At 48.3% G+C, this 24651-nt stretch overlaps 1 protein-coding gene across 2 annotated transcripts in view; it reads right to left on the bottom strand.

The window, feature by feature from the left end:
• Positions 1–10489: 10489 nt before the first annotated feature.
• Positions 10490–24651, bottom strand: part of EIF2B4 (eukaryotic translation initiation factor 2B subunit delta) — a 68947-nt gene continuing 54785 nt past the window's right edge. For both annotated transcript variants that reach the window (XM_029596355.1, XM_029596354.1), the window contains exons 11-14: positions 22158–22285; positions 19677–19854; positions 18032–18212; positions 10490–12849 (exon numbers count right to left, since the gene is read on the bottom strand). In XM_029596355.1, the coding sequence (XP_029452215.1) occupies positions 12650–12849; positions 18032–18212; positions 19677–19854; positions 22158–22285 (687 nt within the window). In that variant the 3' untranslated portion in view covers positions 10490–12649. The remainder of the gene's footprint in view (positions 12850–18031; positions 18213–19676; positions 19855–22157; positions 22286–24651) is intronic.

Genomic DNA, 24651 nt, shown 5'->3' with positions numbered 1-24651 from the left:
GCTCGCCTCATAAGTACGGTTTACGGAGATTTAATGCACAAATCTAAGTGATACACTTGGGAGTGAGAAGCAGACGAGGAGGTGCGAAGTAATGATTTGTTTCGAATCCAGAAAGGGATCAGAGGATTTAATAAAGCTGCAAATGCTAGTGTGGCTGGGGAGAAAGCATAACCAGCTGGAAAACAGAAGATGGTAATAATACCTCTGTATATATCATTGCTGAGACCTCATAGCAGATGGTGTAGTGTCCAATTCCGAAGACCACAAACCCAGCAAGATATACACAGGGTCCCTCATTTAGCAATTCAGAATGGTAAAATCCGGACTGAGCACTTCCAGAACTTCTATAAAAATATCAAACCTAATGCTCTCACACAAGATGCAAATGTGCTTTGAATTATTTCTGTCTTTATGTCTATTTTTGTTTTATATTTACTTTTTATGTTATATTGTAATGTGCCTAGTACAGCATTGCTGAGATAAGCAGAATATAAATTAGTAAATAAAGAAATAAACCCATGAGAACCTGAACTGGCTGGAAAGTGTCATCAAATATTAGCATATTACATATGTGACACCAAACATATGTAATGGATTTTGGACACTGTCACCGATGTAGAAAACATGCAGCTGGTTACACTAGATATAAAATCTTTGTACACCAGTATTCCTCAGGAGGCTCTTCAGATTATACATGATGCATTGGAAACTCGCACGCGTCCTCATAGGATGCCAACTGAATTTATAGACACCTTGGCTACCATAGCATTGGGTAAAATTTTTTTTTTTTTGAAAATACATTTCATAAACAGATCCATGGCCACTGTGGCCCCTAGACTTGCGAACCTTTATATGGCAAAATTTGAGGAGTGCTATCTATAGACACTGCCCAGTTTGAGGATGTGGACCTTTGGGCCCAATACCTTGATGACATTTTTTCCTGTGGCAGTCGGATGTGTTGTCACTACATTCTTTTCTGGCTTAAGAGTCTGGATCCAAATTTGAATTTCACGATGACCCATCATTTTCATACTATCAACTATATGGATATTTCAATACCTAAGAATGGCTCTACCTTGAACACTAGTGTATTTAGGAAAGCGAGTGACAGGAATACCTTATTACATTTTAATAGTTTCCATCTGTATCATTTGTATCTATGATACAAAAATTTTAAAAGGAGGCAGAATTTTTATCCAGAAGGCTATGGACATGTGGATATCCACACTGGATCATCAAGCGGGCATTTAAAAGGACAAGATATTTTTATTTTATTTATTTAGATTTAGATTCCGCTTTTTGCACTTTTTTCAGCCTTCAAAGTGGATTGCATTCAGGTACTGTAGGCATCTAGATATGTGGAAAGACACTGGCAATAATGAAGAATACATGGGTGAAAACCCTATTTGCGTATTGAAGTACACTGCAAGATCATCATCAGTGGCTTCGTTGATTCATAAGTACTGGCAAATTCTGCAGATTCATACGATCTTTTTTGATATACCGCTGACAGCATACAAGCACAGTAAAAAAATATACACGATTACGTTGTACACTCATGGATGTCCATCTTGGAATCAGACACAGATGAAGACACAACTGCTGCTAAGGACATTGGATGTGCAAAGGATCCTTGGTATGTGGACAATCTATTACTGGCCAGTCCTGGTGTGACGAGTCAATGATTAACAGAGGACTATAGAGACTGCACTACTTCCAATGTCATGTACATGATTGTTTGCCCCTGTGGAAAGAGGTATATTGGCAGAACTGCTCGCCCCATACTAAGCGTCTTATTGAACATTGCAGCTGCATACAAACTGGCAAATTATAAGCCCCAGTGGTGCAACGTTGAACTTTCTCACCAATTTCAATTTCTCAAGTGGCAAGTGATTGATCACCTATGCAAGCATGAACAGGGCGGTGATCTAGCGTATATGCTCAATTACAGGGAACAGCATTGGATTTTCTATCTTAACACCGTTCAACCAACTGGTCTCACTAATGAAATTGATTGGTATTCCCAGATATAATATAAACAGGTTTTTCAATTCTGCTGCAGAAGCGACTGCAGTGACGTCATTTGACCGACGTGCCAGATCGTGTTTAGGTCAGAGCGGGGGATAGGAAAATTAGGACTTACCTGATAATTTTCATTCCTGTAGTACCAAGGATCAGTCCAGACTGCTGGGTTATGCCTCCCGTCCAGCAGATGGAGTCAGAGAGAAACTGAAAAGGCACCACTGATATACCCTGGTGCGCCCCCTGCGATCCTCCAGTATAATCCATAACAAAGCAGTATGAAATTAGAAAACAATGGCAAATTCTGTGACTAGCTCAATATAAAGATGAAACGTATATGAACATGTGGAAAAAACGAGGAAACCATGAAAACAAGCAAGTGCCCGTAAAAAACGGAACCCGAAAAACACGAAAAAACAACAGTTGCGGGACTCTACGCTCTTCACTGAAATGGGCGGGCGTCTGGACTGATCCTTGGTACTACAGGAATGAAAATTATCAGGTAAGTCCTAATTTTCCTTTCCCTGTACGTACCAGGATCAGTCCAGACTGCTGGGAAGTACCCAAGCTGCCCTAAACGGGGTGGGACCCTGACAGTCCCGCACGAAGCACACCACTGCCGAATGAGTCCACCGTCGGAGCGCGCACGTCCAAACGGTAATGTCTCGCAAAGGTGTGCAATGTCTTCCAAGTAGCCGTTCGGCAAATTTCCTGCGAGGAAATAAACCCACTCTCTGCCCACGACGCCGCCTGGGAGCGCAGAGAATGAGCCTTAAGACCCTCCGGAACGGCGCGTCCTTGGGAAATGTAAGTAGACACAATCGCCTCTTTCAACCAGCTTGCGATCGTAGTTTTTGAAGCTTTATTTCCCTTCTTTGGACCACCCCACAAGACAAACAGATGATCAGACAACCGAAAGGGGTTGGTAACGTCCAGGTACCGCAAGAGCGTCCTTCGAACATCCAACTTGCGAAGTTCCGGTTGCCGCAACGCCTCAGCCCCGTCCACCGCAAATGCCGGTAGGTCCACCGTCTGGTTGACGTGAAAGGCGGAAACTACCTTAGGCAAAAACGAAGGAACGGTACGTAGAGAAACCCTCGAATTAGAAATACGGAGAAAAGGTTCCCTACAAGACAACGCCTGAAGTTCCGAGATTCGGCGAGCTGAACAAATAGCGACGAGAAAAACAGTTTTGAGAGTGAGATCCTTGAGAGTAGCCTTTCGTAGAGGCTCAAACGGAGAAGTACAAAGACCCCGGAGAACCAAATTTAAACTCCAAGAAGGACAGATAGGTCGCACCGGGGGTCGCAAATGTTTAACTCCCTTTAAAAATCGTGCAACGTCCGGATGCATGGCAATGGAAACTCCGTCAAGTTTACCACGGTAACAGCCTAAGGCCGCTACCTGCACACGCAGAGAATTATAGGATAAACCCTTCTTTAGACCCTCTTGCAAAAAAGTCAGAATATGAGACACCGTAGCCTTCCGCGACGGCACTTCCAGACCCTGACACCAGGAGTCAAAAACCTTCCATACCCTGACATAAGCAACCGAGGTAGAGGGCTTACGAGCCTGCAGAAGAGTAGTAATGACCGACTCGGAATATCCTTTCCTTCTCAATTGCCGCCTCTCATAAGCCAAGCCGCTAGACAAAAGCGATCGGCCTGGTTGAAAAATACTGGACCCTGCCGAAGGAGTCGAGGCAGATGACCGAGCCGCAAGGGGCCGTCCACCGCTAGATTGATGAGGTCGGCGAACCACGGCCTCCTCGGCCACTCCGGAGCTACGAGAATGACGGGTCCCGTGTGGGATTCTATGCGACGCAATATTTTCCCCACCAACGGCCACGGTGGAAACACATACAGAAGAACGTGCGCAGGCCAGGGAAGAGCTAGCGCGTCTACGCCCTCCGACCCGTGTTCCCTTCTGCGACTGAAGAAGCGAGCTGCCTTGGCATTCAAACGAGTTGCCATGAGGTCCAACCGGGGAGTTCCCCACCGGCGACAGATGAGTCTGAGTGCCTCGGGAGATAGTTCCCACTCTCCCGGGTCTAGTCGTTGCCGGCTGAGATAGTCTGCTTGAACGTTGTAGACTCCTGCGATGTGGGACGCCGCAATCCGAGACAGGTGCTGCTCTGCCCACACCATCAACTGGCTGGCTTCGGTTGCTACCGGTAGACTCCGTGTACCGCCTTGCCGATTTATATACGCTACCGTGGTTGCGTTGTCGGACAGAACCCGAACTGCTCTGTCCCGAATCAAAGGCAGAAAGTGCTGTAATGCTAGGCGAACCGCCCTTGTTTCCAAACGATTGATCGACCACTTGGTCTGAGGAGGCGTCCAACGTCCCTGAGCGGACTGAGACTGACAGACTGCTCCCCAGCCCGTCAGACTGGCATCGGTCGTGACAATGATCCATTGAGGCGGATCCAAATCGGTGCCTTGGAGCAAGTGGACCGGATCCAACCACCATTGTAGACTGGTCCTCGCTGGGGGTAAGAGTGGCAAAGGTATCTGAAACTCTTCCGATTTGGGGTCCCAACGAGACAGAAGCGCCCTCTGTAGCGGCCGCATATGCGCAAATGACCACGGAACCAAATCCAGTGTGGATGCCATATATCCAAGAACCTGTAAGTAATCCCATACCACAGGCAGGGGAAGGGCGAGGAGACGGCGAACGTGCGCCATCAGACGCTCCATCCTTGCCTGTGGGAGAGAAACCTTTCCCACTTTCGTATCGAACGAGGCGCCCAGAAATTCCAAATTCTGGGAGGGGATCAGATGGCTCTTGGTGTAATTGACCACCCACCCCAAGGAGTGGAGCCGGTGAAGGACTGCCTGAATCGCATCTTCGCAGAGACGTCGCGATTTTGCTCGGATGAGCCAATCGTCCAAATACGGGTGTACCAACACTCCGTCTCTCCGAAGACTCGCCGCCACCACCACCATTACCTTGGTGAACACCCTCGGAGCTGTCGCCAGACCGAACGGAAGAGCACAAAACTGGAAGTGAGATCCCAGGACCATAAAGCGCAGAAATCTTTGATGGAACTCTTGTATCCCTATGTGCAAGTAAGCCTCCGTGAGATCTAAGGAAGCCAAATACTCGCCTTTGTGTACCGCCGCTATGACCGAGCGCAGGGTCTCCATCCGAAACCACGGTATGCGCAACGCCCTGTTGACTCGCTTGAGATCCAGAATCGGCCGAAATGTGCCCTCCTTCTTGGGAACGATGAAATAGATGGAATAACGGCCCGTGCGTTGCTCGGCGGGCGGCACAGGCACTATTGCACCCAGCGCCTGCAATCGCTCCAGGGTCTGAGCAATTCGCTGTTGCTTTACCTGAGAACCGCTGGGAGAGATAAGGAACAAATCGCGCAGGGGCCTTGCATAATCTAGGGCGTAGCCGTGAGATATAATGTCGAGGACCCATTGGTCTGAGGTAATTGTGGCCCATTCCTCCCGAAAGTAAGAGAGTCGTCCTCCTACCTCCGGGACGGAGGAATGGACCGGCGTCCCTTCATTGAGCCGCCTTAGAGGTGGCGAAGGTATGAGACGCCCCTGCGCATGCCGGCCTTCTACCACGAAAGGAAGGAGTCCATGACTGGGAACGCGGAGACGGCTGTCGGGTAGCAAAAGAGGACCCCCTTCCCGAGCGAAAACGGCGTTGCCCGCGAAACCGTCCGCGGAAGGTACCCGAAGGGCAAAAAAATCTAGGCTTGTCCTCTGGCAACTTAAACACTTTATTCTCCCCCAAAGATTGGATAAGGTCTTCTAACTCGGTGCCAAATAACAACTTGCCCCGAAAGGGAAAGGAACCGAGTTGGGCCTTGGAGGAAGAGTCCGCCGCCCAATGACGCAGCCAGAGTAACCTCCGTGCCGACACAGCCGAAGACATAGACTGGGCCGAAGTGCGGAGGAGGTCATAAAAGACATCCGCGGCGTAAGCCACCGCGGATTCTATACGGTTTGCTTGCTCTGCTTCATCCGGAGGCAGATCTTGAGATGTCAACATCTGTTGTACCCAACGAAGGGTAGCCCTTTGTACCATGCAGCTGCAAACGGCCGCCCATACTCCCAAAGCCGAAACCTCAAAGATGCGCTTAAGCAACGTCTCCAGCTTCCGATCCTGAAGATCCTTAAGGGCCGTACCCAGTTACGGGAATGGTGGTATGTTTAGCCATGGCAGTGACCGCCGAATCCACCCTTGGCACCCTAAGGAGCTCCAAGGAATCCGCAGGGAGAGGGTAAAGCTTATCCATAGCGCGGCTGACCCTAAGAGTTGCCTCCGGATTATCCCATTCCCAGGATACAAGCTGAAACAGTTTATTATGAAAAGGAAAGGCATGCGCAGGCGTGCGGAACCCGTCTAATTCAAAATCCCCTGGCTGGGAATTGGAGTCAACCTGGGGTACTGGAATCTTTAGTTCCCGAAGAACATGGGCAATCAAGGGATCCAGTTCTTCCTTATGAAATAAGCGGAGTATCTGAGGATCATCCCCCTCAACCGGGTCCGTACCCCCTACATCCATATCAGGATCCGGCGTGGACGGATCCTGTGAAAGGGGGGCCGGAGCTACATGCTGAGGAGGTTTTGGAGGGGGAGCCGAAGGAGCTGGAGCAGCCTGCTGCGGAGGTTGAGGAGGAGCCGGGGCTGCATCCCCCAAGCCAAAGAGACCAGTAGAAAGTCTCCCCCGTTTATCTGGGGCAGGAGTACCCTGCTCCCATTCCGCTTCGGCCTCCATATAAGCCTTGTGGAGCAAAAGTACAAATTGTGAGGAAAAGGGATGAGGCCTCTTCAAAGAACCTCCTTTTGCTCCCACAGGTGGCAAATTAACAGGCCCTGGTAACCCGCGGGGGCTAAGATCCGGTGGGGACAGGGGGGGGGAGTCATCCCCTTCTTCTGACGAAACCGCATCGCGATCCGAGTCATTTAAAATGGCCGCCGAATTTTCTAAAATGGCCGCCGCCCCCGGTATCGGCAGCGCGGACTGCCGAGATTTGGCCGACGCTGGCCGTGCCCCACGCTGCGGGGAAGGGGAGCTCCCGGCCGCGGCTGACCCCCGCGAGGAACCCTCACCCCCGGGAAGGCACCGGGAGCAAAGGCCCTCGCGGGAGAGCCGACGGCCCGGCTCCCCACATGCCGTACAGTGCCTTGGGGCATGGTTTTGTTTTTTTTGGTTTTTTTGTTTTTAACACCGAAAAACGGTGCGAGTAAGGGCTGGGTGACAAGCCACCCCTTCCGGAGACCACAGTGAGGAACGCAGGCAGTGGACACAATTACCTCGTTTTTAAATTTTTTTTTTTTTTTTTTTAATAGCGCTGCCACCGGCAGCTAAAGTACCTCACAGACAAGTGGCTGGTGGAGCCTGCAGGGGGTGTAGCACACCCGACTAAACTTTCTTCTCCGAGGAATGAAACTTCTCAGGAGGCGGATAGGGAGAGTGACCGGCCCACCGATTAATCCTCCCCTCCTCTCACTGGGTAAGACTGAAAAAAACCCCGGGAAAAGGCTGTAGGGCAGTGCCCTGCCTGCTATGGCTTCACTTATTATTACCAAATTAGGTACAAATCACTAATTGATCTAGTCACAGGATTTCTCCTCTATATTAAGTCAAACCTGATAGGGAAATCCCTTCACAATTCAATTTACAGGAGATCAGGACCGCAAGGTTATGCTCTCTCATCTGCTGGAGTCAGAGATATACTGGAGGATCGCAGGGGGCGCACCAGGGTATATCAGTGGTGCCTTTTCAGTTTCTCTTTGACTCCATCTGCTGGACGGGAGGCATAACCCAGCAGTCTGGACTGATCCTGGTACGTACAGGGAACTGGGGCTGACATTTATGGCAGACGCCATTAAGCAAGTGAGTCTCCATTCAGAGATGTAAGAGTGCTTTTATGAGTTCTGTATTTCAATGATTTCCTTTTTGTTTTTATTTCTAGACCAATGTATAAGAATAGCACCCTGCTGAAGAACCACTGAGTTCAAAAGACGGTCCCGTGTTGGGCTGAGGCTAGATGGGCATTTCTTGGAAATACACCTCCACAGTGGCTATTTGGCGTTTATTACCACTTCCATTATGTGGTGTGAAATTATCATTTTGAACTACATCATCATTTAGAACCACACCAATCTACAAATATGGTGATATCACTAATCCAAACAGTTATAGAGGGCCCTGTGTCAACAGCAATCTTAATGAACTGTTCTGCAGTATCCTCAAAGGAATAGCACAGTTCCTAATGAGCAGCAAAAGCCTGTAAAGAAATCAGATTACCTTCTTCCCCCAAGCACCGGACCACCGACTCCATCTATACTTTACAAACACTGGTTAACAAGCATGTAAGAAGCGCCTTGGTGTGTGTGCGCGTTCGGGAGCCCAGAGGAAAACAAGCGATCGTTGCACCAGCACTAGCAGTTTGCTATTATTTAATTGATTTATAGTTCGCCTTTTAGGCACTTCAAAGAGGATGACATTCAGGTACTGGAGGTGTCTCCCTATCGCCAGAGGGCTTACAATCTGTATTTGTACCAGTGGCGTAGCCAGAATTGATTTTTTTGGGTGGGCACAAGGTTAACATGGGTGGGCTGTAGGCATGCAGGTCTACTAGTTGTTTTTTTACTGATAAATAATGCCAAATTATGCAGCATAGCATTCACATCTACGCCTAAGTATGAGGTTTACTTAATGATACAAACATAATTCACGGTGGTTTGTGGTACTTTAGCCTTCTTATTATTACGATTTTATACACGGCTCCTACCTGTCCATAAATTTTGAGAGAGCGGTTGTGTTGCTTATATTTAAATTGCTAACATCTCAAAATATAGATATATATTTTTACCTTTGTTGTCTGATCTTTGTATTTTTCTAATCAGTTGGTCCTGGTCTCTTTTTCCCATTTTTTCCCTTATAGCTCATTTCCTAATTCCTTTTCAGTGTCTTTCTTCTATTACTGTCTTCTTCCCTTCCACACACACACACACACACTTTCTCTCACAGACTCCCTCTCACACACTCAAGCTGTCACTCTCACTTGCTCTCTCCCCCCCCCCCAGCTCACATTCTCTGCAGACACACATACAAGTTCTCACTTTCTCACCCCTCCCCAGGCTTATATTCTTATGCACACACAGACGCACATCCAGGCACCCATTCTCACCCACACACATAAACCCAGACTCCCATTTTCACCCACAAACCCATGCTCCCAGTCTCACCCACACATATTCAAGCTCCCATTCTCATCCATACATATACACATTTAAGGTCCTATTCTCACCCACACATACACACATTCAAGCACCCATTCTTATCCACATATTCAAGCTTCCATTCTCACCCACCCACACAAACCCAGGCTCTCATTCTCACCCATATATACACACATTCAAGCTCCCATTCTCACCCACCCACAAACCCAGGCTCCCATTCTCAACCACACATACACACATTCGAGCTCCCATTCACCCACATATTCAAGCTTCCATTCTCACCCACATACACACCCAGGCTCCAGTTTTCACCCACACACATTCCCATTCTCATCCACACATACACATTCAAGCACGTGCACAGCTTCCGCTTTCTCCCCCAGAGCAGGAAGATCTGCTGCCACCGGACTCCTGCCATCTTCGGGCGTTGGGCCGTACAGCCCGCCGAACTTCCTGTCGGGGGGGGGGAGCGGAAGCGCCGCGCACAACGTCCGCTTCCCCCCCCCCCCCCCCGCAGGAAGATCGGCTCGACGCCCGAAGATAGCAGGAGTCCGGTGGCAGCAGGAGAGGCAGCTGATCTTCCTGCTCTGGGGGAGAAAGCGGAAGCTGTGCGCGGCACTTCCGCTCCCCCACCCCCAAACAGGAAGTTCGGTGGGCCGTTTGGCCCGAAGATAGCAGGAGAACGGGTGGCAGCAGGAGAGGCAGCTGATCTTCCTGCATTGGGGGAGGAAGCAGAAGCTGCGCGCGGCGCTTCCGCTCCCCCCCCCGAACAGGAAGACCGGTTGGCCATACGGCCGCAGCAGCGCTGCCCCATGTGTGCCGTGATGGTGCGCGAGGCGTGGGTTCTCTTGTTCGCTGTCGCGGGGATGGGATCCCGCGACAGCCTTGCAGTTCCGGTGCCAGTTGGGTGGGCCTGGGTCTAAGTTGGGTGGGCACCTGCCCACCCAGGCCCACCCGTGGCTACGCCACTGATTTGTACCCGAGGCAATGGAGGGTAAAGTGACTTGCCCAAGTTCACAAGGGGCAGCACTGAACCCTGGCTCATAGCCCGCTGCTCTAACCAGTGGGCTACTCCTCCACTCAGTCCCCACACAATCTGTCATTTACGATGGTATTTCAGCTAGTAGAAAATTAAACTCTATGACTGTTCTGAGCTCCAGCCTGTAACTGCAAAGTAAACAGAGTGCTACATACAAATCACTTATTCCTCCTCCTCTATACAACAGATTAATAAGGTACTGAACATAGCTTCAAATAACATACTTTTAATTTTATATAATTTTCCATTGTCACAAAAATATAAGTGCAAACAAAAGTCAAGAAATGTCAGTGCACCCCTTCCTTCTTACAAACTCCCCCTGCCCTCCTTTCCTCAATGGAAAGAGACTTTTGATTAATAAATAGGTCCCCTGCGATTTGGGGCTCGCTCTGCACTCTCGGCCCCGTGGTACTCCAAGCTCCCGCACAGCCCGTTAGGGAGTAGATGGCCCCCCGCAGAAGATTCCTTTTGATTGGCAAAGGGTCATAAGGCAGCTGGGTGAATACAACTACCCCGAAACAAGCCCCAAACGTTCAAAGAAATAATGTACTTATTTTCTGCTTTTAAGAGCCCGGCTGAAGCTGTACTTTACAGCCAGAAATCTCTTGTGGGAGCATGCCAGCTGACTAGGATGAAGGACAGGACCACAACCTCTCTGCTGTTACCCAACTACTCCTTTATAAGGACAGAAAAGAGGGGGGCCAGTCAGCAGAGTCGGAATTAAAAAATAAATGGCAATTTCGTTTTGTAACACGAGCTGTCATCCCTCAGCATCACTGACGGCAAGTTTATTAAGATCCGTGGCACGTGCTTCAGCCCCACAGCCTTCAGAGGCGGTTTCCCCTCACGTCTCCATGTCTGTTCGTCCAAAGGCAAAGGGAGCCAGGTAAAAGCACGAGGCATGACAGAAAGGAAAGAACATAAGTCCCCTTGGGCTTGTGGAGATCCCCATATAACACTAAGCACAAGCTGCCTTATATCCCATAATTCCCAAGGCCAGCACCCCAGATGTTTCTTTTCCCTCTCCACTTTGCTTGGATAATGTTCTTGTGAAGAATGTGTATCCAATGTCTTATTGCTCGGCTCAGCAGACTTGGATCTTATTTTTAAATCAGTGTTGCCGGAGACTCCCTTTTGAATAACTACTGCTACAGAGTGTGGAGGAGGACAGGAATTACGAAAGTTGGACAGAAAACAGGGCACACCTGACACAGGGTATCTGTTCCCAGAGGGAAGACCTCTAGATCCTGGGAATGAATCAGCAGTTGCTATGGAAGCACCACTGGCACACAGTGCTCCACACCACGGCCGAGATCCCTGCACTCTGTCTGGCTAAGGTGCCACCCTGCTTGCTGAATTTGTAATGAGGACTACTGTCCTGTGGAACCGAGCTTAAAACTCAACCAGCCTCCTAGTTATTCTGGTCCTCTGCCCATGCCCTTCCTCCCACCTGCAAATCCTCAACTGGGCCACGCGTACATGTATGACACAAGCAGACGGTTCAACTGGATAAAGAGAGGACTGCAGGGAAGTTAGACAAGCCCCACACCCTATCCCCCGGGCACCAGGGCCCCTCCATTGTACTCTGTGATTTATTATGGCCCCAGACTGTCTTGCTCAATTCCTTGTTCCTAGAACAGCACTTTTTCCCGTTCTAGTTCTGGAAGCAGTTGGTGACTTTTCCTCAGAATGTTTAAACTTTGTAAATATTTTATAAAAAATACAACCACCTTAATCTGAGAGGCTGCAGGATCCACGCTGGTACCACCCACGGCCATGTGCTCTGGCTGGGGGGACAACAGATTCAAGGGCTAACCCCCTGCCTCTCTGTGTGGCCTTAGAAAAGTCACCATCTCAGGCTTGCCGAGTGTAACTAATAACACCACCACAAATCATCTCTCTCCCCTCCCTCCAGGGGTAAGGTACCAAGTGTTCTAGATGCCCTAAAACGTGCTACCAGGCCATCTACCCCAGGGAGACCGGTACGTGTCATGTTTGCAATAGACTATTTGTAGTGTGCTTCAAGGAAGACTGTGTGAAAGGTGCTATACAAGTTCAAATTAAGGGCCAAAAGTACGGAAATTATTATTGTTCAGGCCCTCACCCTGCCAAATCACCTACTCAGCATGCTTTGCAATCCTTTAGCAGCTGGATGCCAGCTGCCTGAGAGATAGGCGTGGCGAATACAAGTTTTGGGAAGAGAGGAGAATCTGCAACCAAATGTACAGTGGACACTGGGGGGGGGCCTCTTCTGGAGATACACAGAGCATCGCTAAAAAGTAATAATGCAAAGCAACGGTACAACAACGGCGCTACATCATGGGTTTATTCAAGTGAAGTACAAATACCACCCCCCCCCCCCCCCCCCAACTACTGCTCCACGTTTTTCACACGCAAGACCACGGGGACTGAGGTACATGGAATCATTCCCAGGTCTGTGATGACCAAGTCCACCAGGTCAGGGGGCGTAACATCGTACACCAGGTTTAGAAGACGCAAAGATGAGTTTTGCTGCCAGTTTTCCAGTTGGGCTTTTCCCTTCCGGGTCACAATGAGGTCATCGGGGTCATCTGTAAAAGAGGGAAGAGGCAGGAAGAAAGGGTTTGGTATGGCTGCATGAAGGGCAGGGTGACTTTCACGCTCACTCGGCTGCAGCACATTCCCTAGCATTTAGCGCACAAAGCAGTGTTGTAAAGCCAGGAGAGTGGCCCACACCCCGGGAAATTAATTTATTAATTCCAACACAAAGCGAGAAAAAAAGGCCTGCCTACATCAGCAGCCTCTGAAATAAGGATGTGGCAGTTAAACCTAAGCCGTTTTCCCATGGTTCATGATTCTTTCTTCTCTCTGGGGCCCTCACCTCTTAACCCCCCCTGGTAGGGGAAACACGCTGGGACCAGGATTCCCTTTCCTGTGAGTGGCTTAAGTTGGCTTGGGTCACATCCCTGGAGCAGAACTTGTAAAGGTATTCTCTGTGTACCTTTTCATACAGTGACACCAAGATACCCAAACACCCCCCCCCCCCAGCGCTCACTGCGTGACCCAGAGCGAGTCATCTCAACTTCTCAGTGCTCCTCCTTCCAGTCCCTCCTTCTGCCCTTCCTCCACACAGGTAATATCTTAGATGGGAAGGGAAGGGTGGGGGTAGGATGACTTTCTGTAGGGCCAGATCAAGGGTAGCTTGATATAGCATTGGTAGGTTCCTGTATGTATTATAGGCTGTTGCCCTTTAAAGTTTTTACTCCATAGAATGAACGACACCACCCCCAATAGTGAAAGGACCTTTCCCATTTATTTTCTCTTATGAATTCTCTTGTTTTCTCCCTACATTTTACTTTGGAGAGGAAGGGAAGCTGTTCTTCTCCCCACCCCCATTTACCTCTGGATTTAATGGGCTTGCTTAACGAGGTTAATGTTTTATTAAGCGTTTACCACATCACATTTTATTTCCTTTTCCTAACAGCAAGATACATTGGACCCCTTCCTCCCCTCTCAACACGGCGTTTCCCTTGGTTTAAATGATTACACTGAAAGATGTGCGCTGAGAGATTTGTATTCACGAGCTCAAGAGAAACAAGAGCTGCAAGTTCAGCAAGCAGTGCCTCTGCTTCTGGTGAGTACCCCGGCTTGCTAGAGTTGTGTAATGTGAGGCCACAAGAGCAGATTCACAGAGGCGTGCCTGAGGAATCTCGCACCTCAGGACAAGGCCCTTCCTACGGATTCAATCTTTTTCTTGCCTCCTGGCCCCAGGTACACTCTGATTTTAGATGGGGGAAACCTTTTAAAATGCCCACTGCAGAACCTAGGCCCTGCTGTATTTTTTTCATAGGACAGGGCAACCTTTCCATATGTATGATTATTTTTTTTATATATACCGTATTTTTCGTTCCATAAGACGCACTTTTTTCCCCCCAAAAGTGGAGGGAAAATGTATGTGCGTCTTATGGAGCGAATATATAAAAAAAGTTAAAAATCTAACAAAACCCCCCCACCCTCCTGTCTCCCCCAAGACCTGCCAAAAGTCCCTGGTGGTCCAGCGGGGGTCCAGGAGCGATCTCCTGGGCTTGGGCCGTTGGCTGCCAGTAATCAAAATGGCGCCGACGGCCCTTTGCCTCCTGTGACATAGTAAGGGCAAAGGGCCGTCGGCGCCATTTTGATTACTGCCAGCCGACGGCTCTTTGCCCTTACTATGTCACACGGGCTACCGCTGCCATTGGTCGGCCCCAGTGACATAGTAAGGGCAAAGGGCCGTCGGCGCCATTTTGATTACTGGCAGCCGACAGCCCAAGCCCAGGAGATCACTCCCGGACCCCCACTGGACCACCAGGGACTTTTGGCAGGTCTTGGGGGGGGTTTCAGGAGGGTGGGGAGTTGTAGTAAATTAATTTGGTAGGTCTTGGAGGGGGGGGGGTCAGGAGGGTGGGGGGTTGTTAATTAATTTAAAGGGTTGGGATGGGTTTTTTTATTTTGGGAGGGGGGGGTCCCAGAGAAAGATAAATGTTTTCTGATCTGGAGAGTGGACCAAAATGGCCCTCCCCAGACCTGAAAACAAAATGGGGGAAAAAAAAAAGTTATGCATTCCCCTAATTTGCTCCATAAGACGCAGACTCCCCGGGGACAGAGCCGGTTTAGCACAACATTTTTTTTTTTTTTTTAATTTTCCCCCTCTGAATCCTAGGTGCGTCTTATGGTCAAGTGTGTCTTATGCAGCGAAAAATACAATATATATTCCTTTTCGGACTTTAATCAACACTTCAATGGGGATTACATTCAGGTACTGTAGGTATTTCCCTGTCCCCAGAGGCTTACAATCTAAGTTTTGTACCTGAGGCAATGGAGGGTAAAGCGACTTGCCCCAGGTCACAAGGAGCCATAAGTGGGACTCGAACGCTGGTCTCGTGGTTCATAGCCCACTGCTCTAACCACTAAGCTACTAGATGTGAGAGAATACAAGAACAGCTAGCCTACAGTCTCAAGGAACAGGATGTAAAATAATCCGTTTTAAAAACCACAAATGATAAATCAAACATACTGTTATAAATAACCATGATATTTAAAAGTAAAGGTCAAACCAACCGATTCTCATCAATTGCTTAAAAAAAAAAAAAATAAAAAAAATACCCTGACCTAACCATGTCTCAGGAAATCTGCCTGTGTTAGGGGTAAACCCTAAGGGCCGGATTTTATAAATGTGCGCGAACGCGTACTTTTGTTCACGCACCAGGCGCGAACAAGAGTACGCAGGATTTTAATAGACAGGCGCGTAGCCGCGTGTATCCATTAAAATCTGGGGTCGGCGCGCGCAAGGCTGCCCAAAATCGGCAGCCTGCGCTTGCCGAGCCGTGCAGCCTGCCTCCGTTCCCTCCACCTCCCCGCACCTTCCCTTCCCCTACCTAACCCACTCCCCCCGGCCCTATCTAAACCCCCCCCCCCCCCACCTTTGCGGGCGCCGGCCGGCAGCCCCGCTCCGTGTTCCGGTCCCGGGGGCTGGTCCGGAGGCCGCGGCCACGCCCCCGGAACACCCCCGGGCTGAAACCACGCCCGCGTCGCCACCCCCGAAATGCCGCGACACGCCCCGACCCGCCCCTTTTACAAAGCCCTGGGACTTACGCGCGTCCTGGGGCTCTGTGCGCGCCGGCGGCCTATGCAAAATAGGCCGCCGGCGCGAGAGGGCCCTGCGTGCGTAAATCCAGCTGGATTTACGCGCGCAGGGCATTTAAAATCCAGCCCTAAGTGTGCTTAAAAAGGAAACATATATTATATTATATTAATGGATTTTCACTATGCAGGAATGACACAGACTCTTGTCTGAAGTGACGCAGCACACCAGGACCTTGCACTGGTTGGATGGTATCTTTTTTATGTCCTGAATTTGATTCTTGTAATTGTTTAATTTATCTTATTTGAATTCACATAGTTTTAAGAAAATGTTCCAAGGTTTATCGCTGATGCAGGCAAATTTACCAAAGCATGGCCATGTCAGTGTGGTTTTTTGATTAGGTTTTTTTTTTCAGAACTGGTGTTAGACTATGTATAATTGTGCTCCATTTTCTCCTACACTTTTTTGGTCTCTATGACAATTGTGGTGCGTGCTTTTTCTCCACTGTGGTTTTTTTTTTCTTAATTTGGGATGTGCCTTGGGGGAGGGGGAGTGTCCTTGGACACCCAGAGGTTTCTGCATTGGGCAGTGGTTTCCCTGTCTGCTGTGACTGCAGAGCAGTGAACAAAGCTAATCCCACTGCTATGTGAGGTGCAGGTATTGACTGTCAGGCCGATACAATACAGTGCGCTCCGATGGAGCGCACTGTTAGCCTGCTCTTGGACACGCGTTTTCCCTTACCCCTTATTCAGTAAGGGGGGGGGGGGAAACGCGCGTCCAACCCACGGCACCTAATAGCGCCCTCAACATGCAAATGCATATTGAGGGCCCTATTAGGTATGCCCACGCGATACAGAAAGTAAAATGTGCAGCCAAGCCGCACATTTTACTTTCAGAAATTAGCGCCGACCCAAAGGTAGGCGCTAATTTCTTCCGGCACTGGGAAAGTGCACAGAAAAGCAGTAAAAACTGCTTTTCTGTGCACCCTCCGACTTAATATCATAACGATATTAAGTCGGAGGTCCCGAAAAGTTAAAAAAAAAAAAAAAAAATTGAATTTGGCCCGTGGCTGTCAGCGGGCTCGAGAACCGACGCCGGCAAAATTGAGCGTCGGCTGTCAAACCCGCTGAAAGCCGCCGCTCCTGTCAAAAAGGAGGCGCTAGGGACGCGCTAGTGTCCCTAGCGCCTCCTTTTACCCGGATCTACCGCATCACCTAATTTAAATAGAGAATCGCGCGCACCGGCGAAGGGCCGGTGTGTGCGCCAGGAGAGCAGGCGTTTGTCCGCTCTCCCGCGGACTTTATCGGCCCGTGTGATAGTTAAAGTAGGTGGGGGTAATGGCAAGCCGTAATATGAGCAGAAAGCACCTCTTGTTCTTAGTGCATCATGTTAAGATTTTGACGTCACTTAATGTATTTGACTACTAAGGAATACTTTGCCACTTGGAAAAAAAAAATAGAATCTTGTTATTCCAACTTCTAAAACAGACCTGGAAGCACAGATTTTTTTTATTTTTTTTTTTACATTTTAAAGAATAAAAATAAATTGCTGCTAATTTACATTCACTGTGTACAATCACTGCCAGGATCAGGAGCGGGTGGAATTTCACTCAATGCATAATTAAGCTCTGGAATTCATTGCCAGAGGATGCGGTAAAGGCAGTTAATGTATCTGGGTTTAAAAAAGGTTCCTGAAGGAAGAGTTCATAAACTGTTATTAACCAGGTAGACTTGGGGAAAGCCACTGCTTATCCCTGGGTGTAAGCAACATAAAATCTATCTATTATTTGGTTTCTTGCCAAGTGCTTGTGACCTGCATTGGCCTTGGTTGGAAACAGGATACTAGGCTTGATGGACCCTTGCTCTGACCCAATATGGCAATTCTAATGTTCTTACATTTAACAACTTCCCAATTCATCTACCGAGGCCAAGTTTGCAAGCAGTGCCCTCTATGCATGTTGAGTTTCAGCTGGCTCCGATGGGGGTGCATGTGACCTCCACACAGGCTGAGCAAATAAAAGTGTGCTCCAACTCCCATTCCATCATATACAGGCAAACCAAAAGCTCCAAAGGACCCCAAAGATGCAGAAGGAATGACAGGAACCTCCCATGCCAGAGAGGGGCATGACAGGGATGGCAGCACGCGGCCCTTACCCAGCTCATTGGAAACAAAGGAATCAGTCTGCACACGCTCACAGAACTTGTATGTCTCGCAGCACACCAGGACTGGCACGTTGTATGCTTTAGCTACCAGGGCGATCTGGGAAGTGCCCACCCGGGACATCACATAGCCATTGGCCAGCAGTGCATGGGCGCCCAAAAATACTTTGGAGACCTGTGCATTGGGGAGACAAAATAATGGTCACCAGTTGAAGCAAAAAAGCATGTTGGGGGTCTACAATTCACTACTGCACTCTGGTTACCAGGGCCAGACGCAGCGCACGTCCAGGGAAGCAATGGAATATCTGTTCGATAAACTCATGACACGTCAGCTCTGCTCATTTATAATAAGTCAATTCTGGGCCCTTCATTAATATATTGTATTTTATTGTAATATTTATTGTCTTATTAGATTTATTATGTTGTGCACTTACATTGTATATTTTTGCTCATTGTTCCTCACCTTTAGCTCTTTCCGTGGAAAGGCAGGTTTACATCTAAAACAATGACAGATGACAGCAGCAGAAACAAAGCCTGAAGTGGAAACAGCTATGAGAGTGGAAGATTTGGGGGGGGGGGGGGGGGGGGGGGAGGCAGGGAGCTCCCTCCTCTCTGTACGACTGTTAATCATTTATGGTATGCCTGAACTGACCTATGGATATTACACTTTATAGTGTGCTCTGCACACAGGCAGCACTAAGCAGAAACTACAAGGATAGTAACCCACAGGAGGTGCCAAATGGACAGCACATCAACTTCCCACGAAGGGACCCATGGAACAGGCCAAAGAATTGTCCTTTTCCTGCCAATCTGGAATCAAACTGAGTTGATCAGCAAAAGAGAATGGCCAGCAACCACCAAACTAATGCTGGTTACAAAGATTTGAAATGGGGAGTCCCCACTACAGTGGCCAGAAAGGGAACGACAACTGGTCCCCCTAATCAACCCCTGCAAGGGTGAAAGACTAAGGCTATGGTGTAGACGCCCAACTCAAAGCTGTTACAAGCTTCCGTACCCAGCCCCGCGTGGATATGAGAAACACGCCTGGAGAAATCACCGCCTCTGGAGCAAGGAGCTAGGGGGAGGAAGCCTTGCAAAAGAGGCTTGAGGGATTTTCCTCTTAATTACAAATTCACCCAGACAGCATAAGCCTAACCTCATTACTGTAACCTGAAAACATTTACATGCTAGGAAAAGTAACAAAACCAGGAAATATAAATGAAAATACCTCTTATTTCTGCTGTAACAAAAATGTACTTTGTGCATTAGGCAATTCCATTGTTGGATTATATAGGACTAAACATGTACGCTTGCAATAACGATTGGAGAGTTATGCATAAATGCATATTTAGTACCAGGATGTGTAAAATGGAGCTATAGGGATCTTAATAAATCATGGAGCTTAGGGGAACCATCTGAGTTACCAAGCACAAAACACCTAGCAGGGATGTTGACCCACAGCACCTCAAATCTTCACCAAAGCACAGTCACGGACACCAGTTCAAGATTAAGGCATACAGAGGACCCATCCCTCCCTCTCTCACCATCAAAAAGCAGGGTCCCTCCCTCCATCTCTTTCCCAGTCTCCTCTTGGTGCCCTCTCAGCTAAAATAGCTGAGATTGTCCTTCCTCAACTCACCTCTCGTAAAACATAGGATATTGCCGTAATCATGACATAGGTACAATGGATTCCTTTGCGCACCAGCCTGCGCAGTGTTTCGCGGCCCTCCAGGCGCGGCTGACTGTCTGCCACGATCACGCGGAACTTGCGGCCGTTGGCGTGGGCGTCGCACAGCGTGTAATTCACTAGAGAGGAGCTGAGCACAACGCACATCCTTCAGAAATTTGCACACACCTCAGGCAGTGTCACTAACAATTTACTAGCATGGTCCCAGAGTGGAAAACAATGATCAAATACAGCAAGACCTGATGGAAAAGACGTGACATCACCGAAGATTACGCCTTCTGTCAACTCTGCTAAAGAAAGCGGACACTGTGACTTCAAATCAGACGATTTCTATCCCCTCAGAGACCTCCTTCATGCATTGTGTGTTTAGCCCTCTTATTCTGACTTTGATAACAAGATGGGAAAATTGGTTTCTTACCTATTTCTCTTTCCTTTAATCCTATCAGATGGATGGGTTTTTCTCCCCTATCAGCAGAAGAAAAACTTTACTGCACCACTAGATACATAAGTTACTGTGCCACCTGCAGATGCTAAGTATTCCTCTAACAAACAAAAAAACGCTCCCCTCCCACATTTAGCCATGCGGCTTAATAACTCACCCAGCTCTGCTTCTTAATCCTTCTTTCCCCAAGCTGCAAGCTCCTGGCCCTCTAGCCCCTTACTGCGGAGCGCACAGCCGGTCAGCTCAGAGCCTCTGAATGCCGCTACCTGTTTCCCTTTTCTCCATGCAGGCCCTTGCTCAATTTTTTATTTTTTTTTAAGTTCTTAAAGGAATATTAGCTCTGAAGAGCAAGTAGCAAATCAAATTAAAAAAAAAACAAACTCAAGACTTCCCTGAAAGCAGGAACAAGACCACGGAGCACTCCAGAGGAGAAAAAGAGAGGTCAGGGAAAGGAGGAGTCAAAAGCCCACTGACTTTCAAACCCTCCCTCAATCACTAGGGTACAAGCTGACCCCCCTCTGCATGACCCCTGTTTCATCAGGAGGATGGCCCCATAGTAGGACCTAACATCCCTGGGAGCCCTTATTCCTTCACCAGCAGGATGGACACTCCTGCCATCTGCTGGAGACCGAGAGTACTGAATGACTGCAGGTGGCACAGGAAGTGTATACCTAAGTTTTCCTTCTCTGTCTCCATCTACTGGTAGGGGAGAAAAACCCATCCGTCCAGACGGGTCTGATGGATGATAAGCGATTTGTATTTCATCCTGCAGGGGTTCTAGGTATACTTGTTTCCAATGTTTGTGGGATTATCTGTTAAACAAGGGGCAAAGGCCTTTTGAAAACAGCACATCCTCAATACCGCTTAAAGGCCGCACGTTCCACATCGCACATGCTTTTTTAGTAGCATTGGGGGGGGGGGGGGGGGGGGCGGCTTTCCTGGGGGCATGTTTACGTTGGGAGAGGAAAAATACGCGCATGGATGGCATTTTCAAATCTTTGCGTGTAATTTTCCGGCAAAATCCTACCTGCAGAAAACGCAGGAGTAAGTGACCATGCGCACCCGGTACCCACGGCAAGATTCAAAGTCAAAGTCCGTGCGTATTTTCTGAGACCTGGTGCAAAGCCCGCCTGCTCCGTCTTTGCCCCAGGGTGCACAATTGCCCGCCTTAAAGGACAAAGTGTCGGTGCCAGCAGTCAGCCCTTTTCTCTCATCAGAAGCTGTTTTTCCATACCTCCTCCCTTCTATCCAGCTGCAATCCCACCCATACAGCAATGACCTCTCAAACTCTCCCCCTCCCCCTCGATCCAAGCAGGGGCTTCCTTGGGCACAATAAGGAGCAGGATCCAACATTACAGCCGCCACCATGTCCGTGCGATGCAGAAAGGGAAGTTTGGCCAATGGCAATTTCCTGCTTCCCCCGAGACCTCCCTCCCATTTTGCAAGGCAGTCAGGTGCACCAACCTATTGCCCCTCCCTCCCCCCTCCCCAGCTCTGGGAATTTCAGGGCTGAGATGTAGCGGACCTCCTGCCTCTCAGCACTGGAAATTTCAGGAGCAACACAATATACCAACTCTCTACCTGTAACACGGTGATCTAAACCAAGTGTGACAGACCATCCCCCCCCCCCCCAAAAAAAATGGAAATAAAAAGGCTCTGGGAGGAACCGTATAGAGAACTGCTACAGCACGCTCCTCACAGAATGCAAAAAGCATCAGAAACAAAAATAAATGAGTTATCACTATTCACCATTTTCACTGCCTGCATGAAAAGAAGGTAAAGGTTTAATCTGGGTGTTCACTGGGGAAAAAGTACCCGTGGAATCTGCTCGCACCGAATGGTTTTATATTAAGCTCAGTGTGCAGTCACCCTCCTACAAGCAGACGTTCAGCCCCCCCCACCCCCACCCCCACATCTCTCTCCTTTCCAATCAATTAGTGCTTCCGGGGGGGCTGCTCTCCCTTCCCCCCCCCCCGCTCCATCTCACGTACCATCCATACACCAGGATGACGTCGTTGTCGCTGATCTTCTCGGCAGCTGACTTGGAGATGGCCTGCGCTGCCAGGGTGATTTTCTCCCGGATGTATTTATCTATGGAGTCCAACAGCGCCCCCTTCGCCTGCACATAAAAAACACCTTTAAGATTCCAAGCACTGCTAAGCAAAGCAGCGAACCCGGATGATGCCAGCAGCTCCCCCCCTCCCCCCCCCCCCAGTGCCAAAGGGTCAGAGACTCCAAGGGTACCAACACTTCCTGTCTACGGCGGAGCTATAAGAGAATGATTCAGAAAGACCTTTACTGGCACAAGTGTTTGCCACCAAAGAATTTTTAATACAATTTTCAAACCACGTTCACTTATTCTTTATTTGGGTTTAAGCAGGCAAATCATGCATCAGTTTTCAGCTAACAGAGGCTTTCTACTGCTGTAAGGCTCATGTTCCGAATCCATGACATCTCACTCTCTACAGATATACATGCACAATCACATAACATATATATACATATATATATATATACATACACACACACACACACACACACACACACAGTAATGACGGCAGACAAAGACCAGATGGTCCATCCGGTCTACCCAGCAATTTGCTTACAGTAGTAACTGCCGCTCCGTGAAGGCTACCCCCTATGCTTGCAGTTAAAGTAGTAACTGCCATTCTCCTAGGACAAGCAGGATGTTAGTCCTCACACATGGGTGACATCATTGGATGGAGCCCAGCACGGAAAACTTATGTCAAAGTTTCTGGAACTCTGACTAGGCACACTGAGCATGCCCAGCATGCCCTACACCCGTGGTTCTCAACCTTTTTTCTGACCTGATATCCGACAGATGATGCTCACAAGCGTGACACATTACACACTACATTTAACATCTATACTAAAAAAAAAAAAATCCTAGATATTTTATTGTTGAAAATGATGCAGGAGAAAGATAACACTCTTTAATTTCAATAACTGCTTATAAAATATCATTATTAAATGTTATTGTTTTCACAAAAAGTTTAATCTTTGCTTACTGCATCAGTGAGAAATCTGGGACTGATATGCATATGCAGCACACTGTTTTTCGATACAGACAAACTCTCATTCATTTTACTGTCAACCTCAAAGTTCTGACCTCTTCTGGAGTTTTTACAGAGCAGAGTTAGGAAATTTCCCCTTTCAACTCACCATATAAAAAATATATTCAAATTCTGATATCCCCTCAGTAATAATACTTCAAAATCCTTTCCCTGTCTTCCAATTTGTGAAATAACACGAAAACCTGCTAAAAAGACATTTAGAAATTATATAGCATACCAGCCATATCAAAAGAGCACTAACACGCAGGACTGGAACAGCAACAACCTTACCTATTATGGAAAAGCAAGACTGCAAATATAGAGCACAGTACGCTTACTATTGGAAAAGCAAAGAAAGCCAGACTGCTGTAGATTCCTACACAGAATCTACATCCTAGTTAGCAGAATCCCTCACCTCTGTCAAACATGCAGAAGGCAGACTGACTTATCTAATACAGAATAAAAGACCATAAATTATAAACAAGCATATAGAGAAAAACTGAAGCTCCAAGAAGGGGGGGAGGGGAGGGAAGGGGGAGGTGGGATTGCAGGGCACAATATAGCATACTGCAGCATTTATGGCTTGGATTGGTAGTGGCAGTGATTGCCAGGATTGAGGGAAAAGCAGCAACAGGGAGGGGTGATGAGGAATTTCAAGTACCAACTCCTTACTCTGCACTCTCCTCAAGCAGTAAGCACATGTGGCTGTTGTAGAAAGCATAGGCTTGCTATGTCAAATTTTTGGTGACCCACCTTCTTCCCCTTGGTGACATACTGGTTGAGAACCACTGCCCTATACCATGCATACATGCGGGGTTCCTCTTCAGTTTCTTTTTTTCTGCAGAGCTTTCACCTCATGGTTAAGTGAGCTCTTGGCTTTTTTCTTGAAAATTGCCTTTGGAAAACATTTCATCAGTTATTTTTGTTTTTTTCACATTTCTATTGATGCCAGGTCCCTCTCGGTTCCTCTCCATAGGTTCCTTAGTCAGGTGTTTTGGCATTCTTGTTAAGTTTCTTTTCGCTATCATTCCCCCCATGGCGGTGGTGCCTCGGTGTCTGCCGGCTTTGACCGCCCGCCGTCATTGCTTTCGTTTTACTTCCCTTCTTTTCATTCATCATGGCCTTGTCTGGTTTTTGATGATGCCCCCAGTGCCCGATGACCATGTCCATCATGGACCCTCACAAGATGTGCGTCTTCTGCCAGGGCCATAGCATGATATCCGGGGTTTCTGCATGTGCGCCAAGATGACACCTAAGGGACATCGCGCTCGACTCAATAAGATGGAGAAACTCTTTGGGTCAAGAAAGCCGAGCCATTGACGTCAACATTGGTTTCATCTGGACCTTGGAGCCACACTGATGGACACTACACCATCGATATCAACAGGGCCTTCAGTTCTGTCGATGCTGC

Source organism: Rhinatrema bivittatum, chromosome 3 (genome assembly GCF_901001135.1).
Source record: "Rhinatrema bivittatum chromosome 3, aRhiBiv1.1, whole genome shotgun sequence".
Lineage (NCBI taxonomy): Eukaryota > Metazoa > Chordata > Amphibia > Gymnophiona > Rhinatrematidae > Rhinatrema > Rhinatrema bivittatum.
This window is presented reverse-complemented; position numbering and strand designations above follow the sequence as displayed.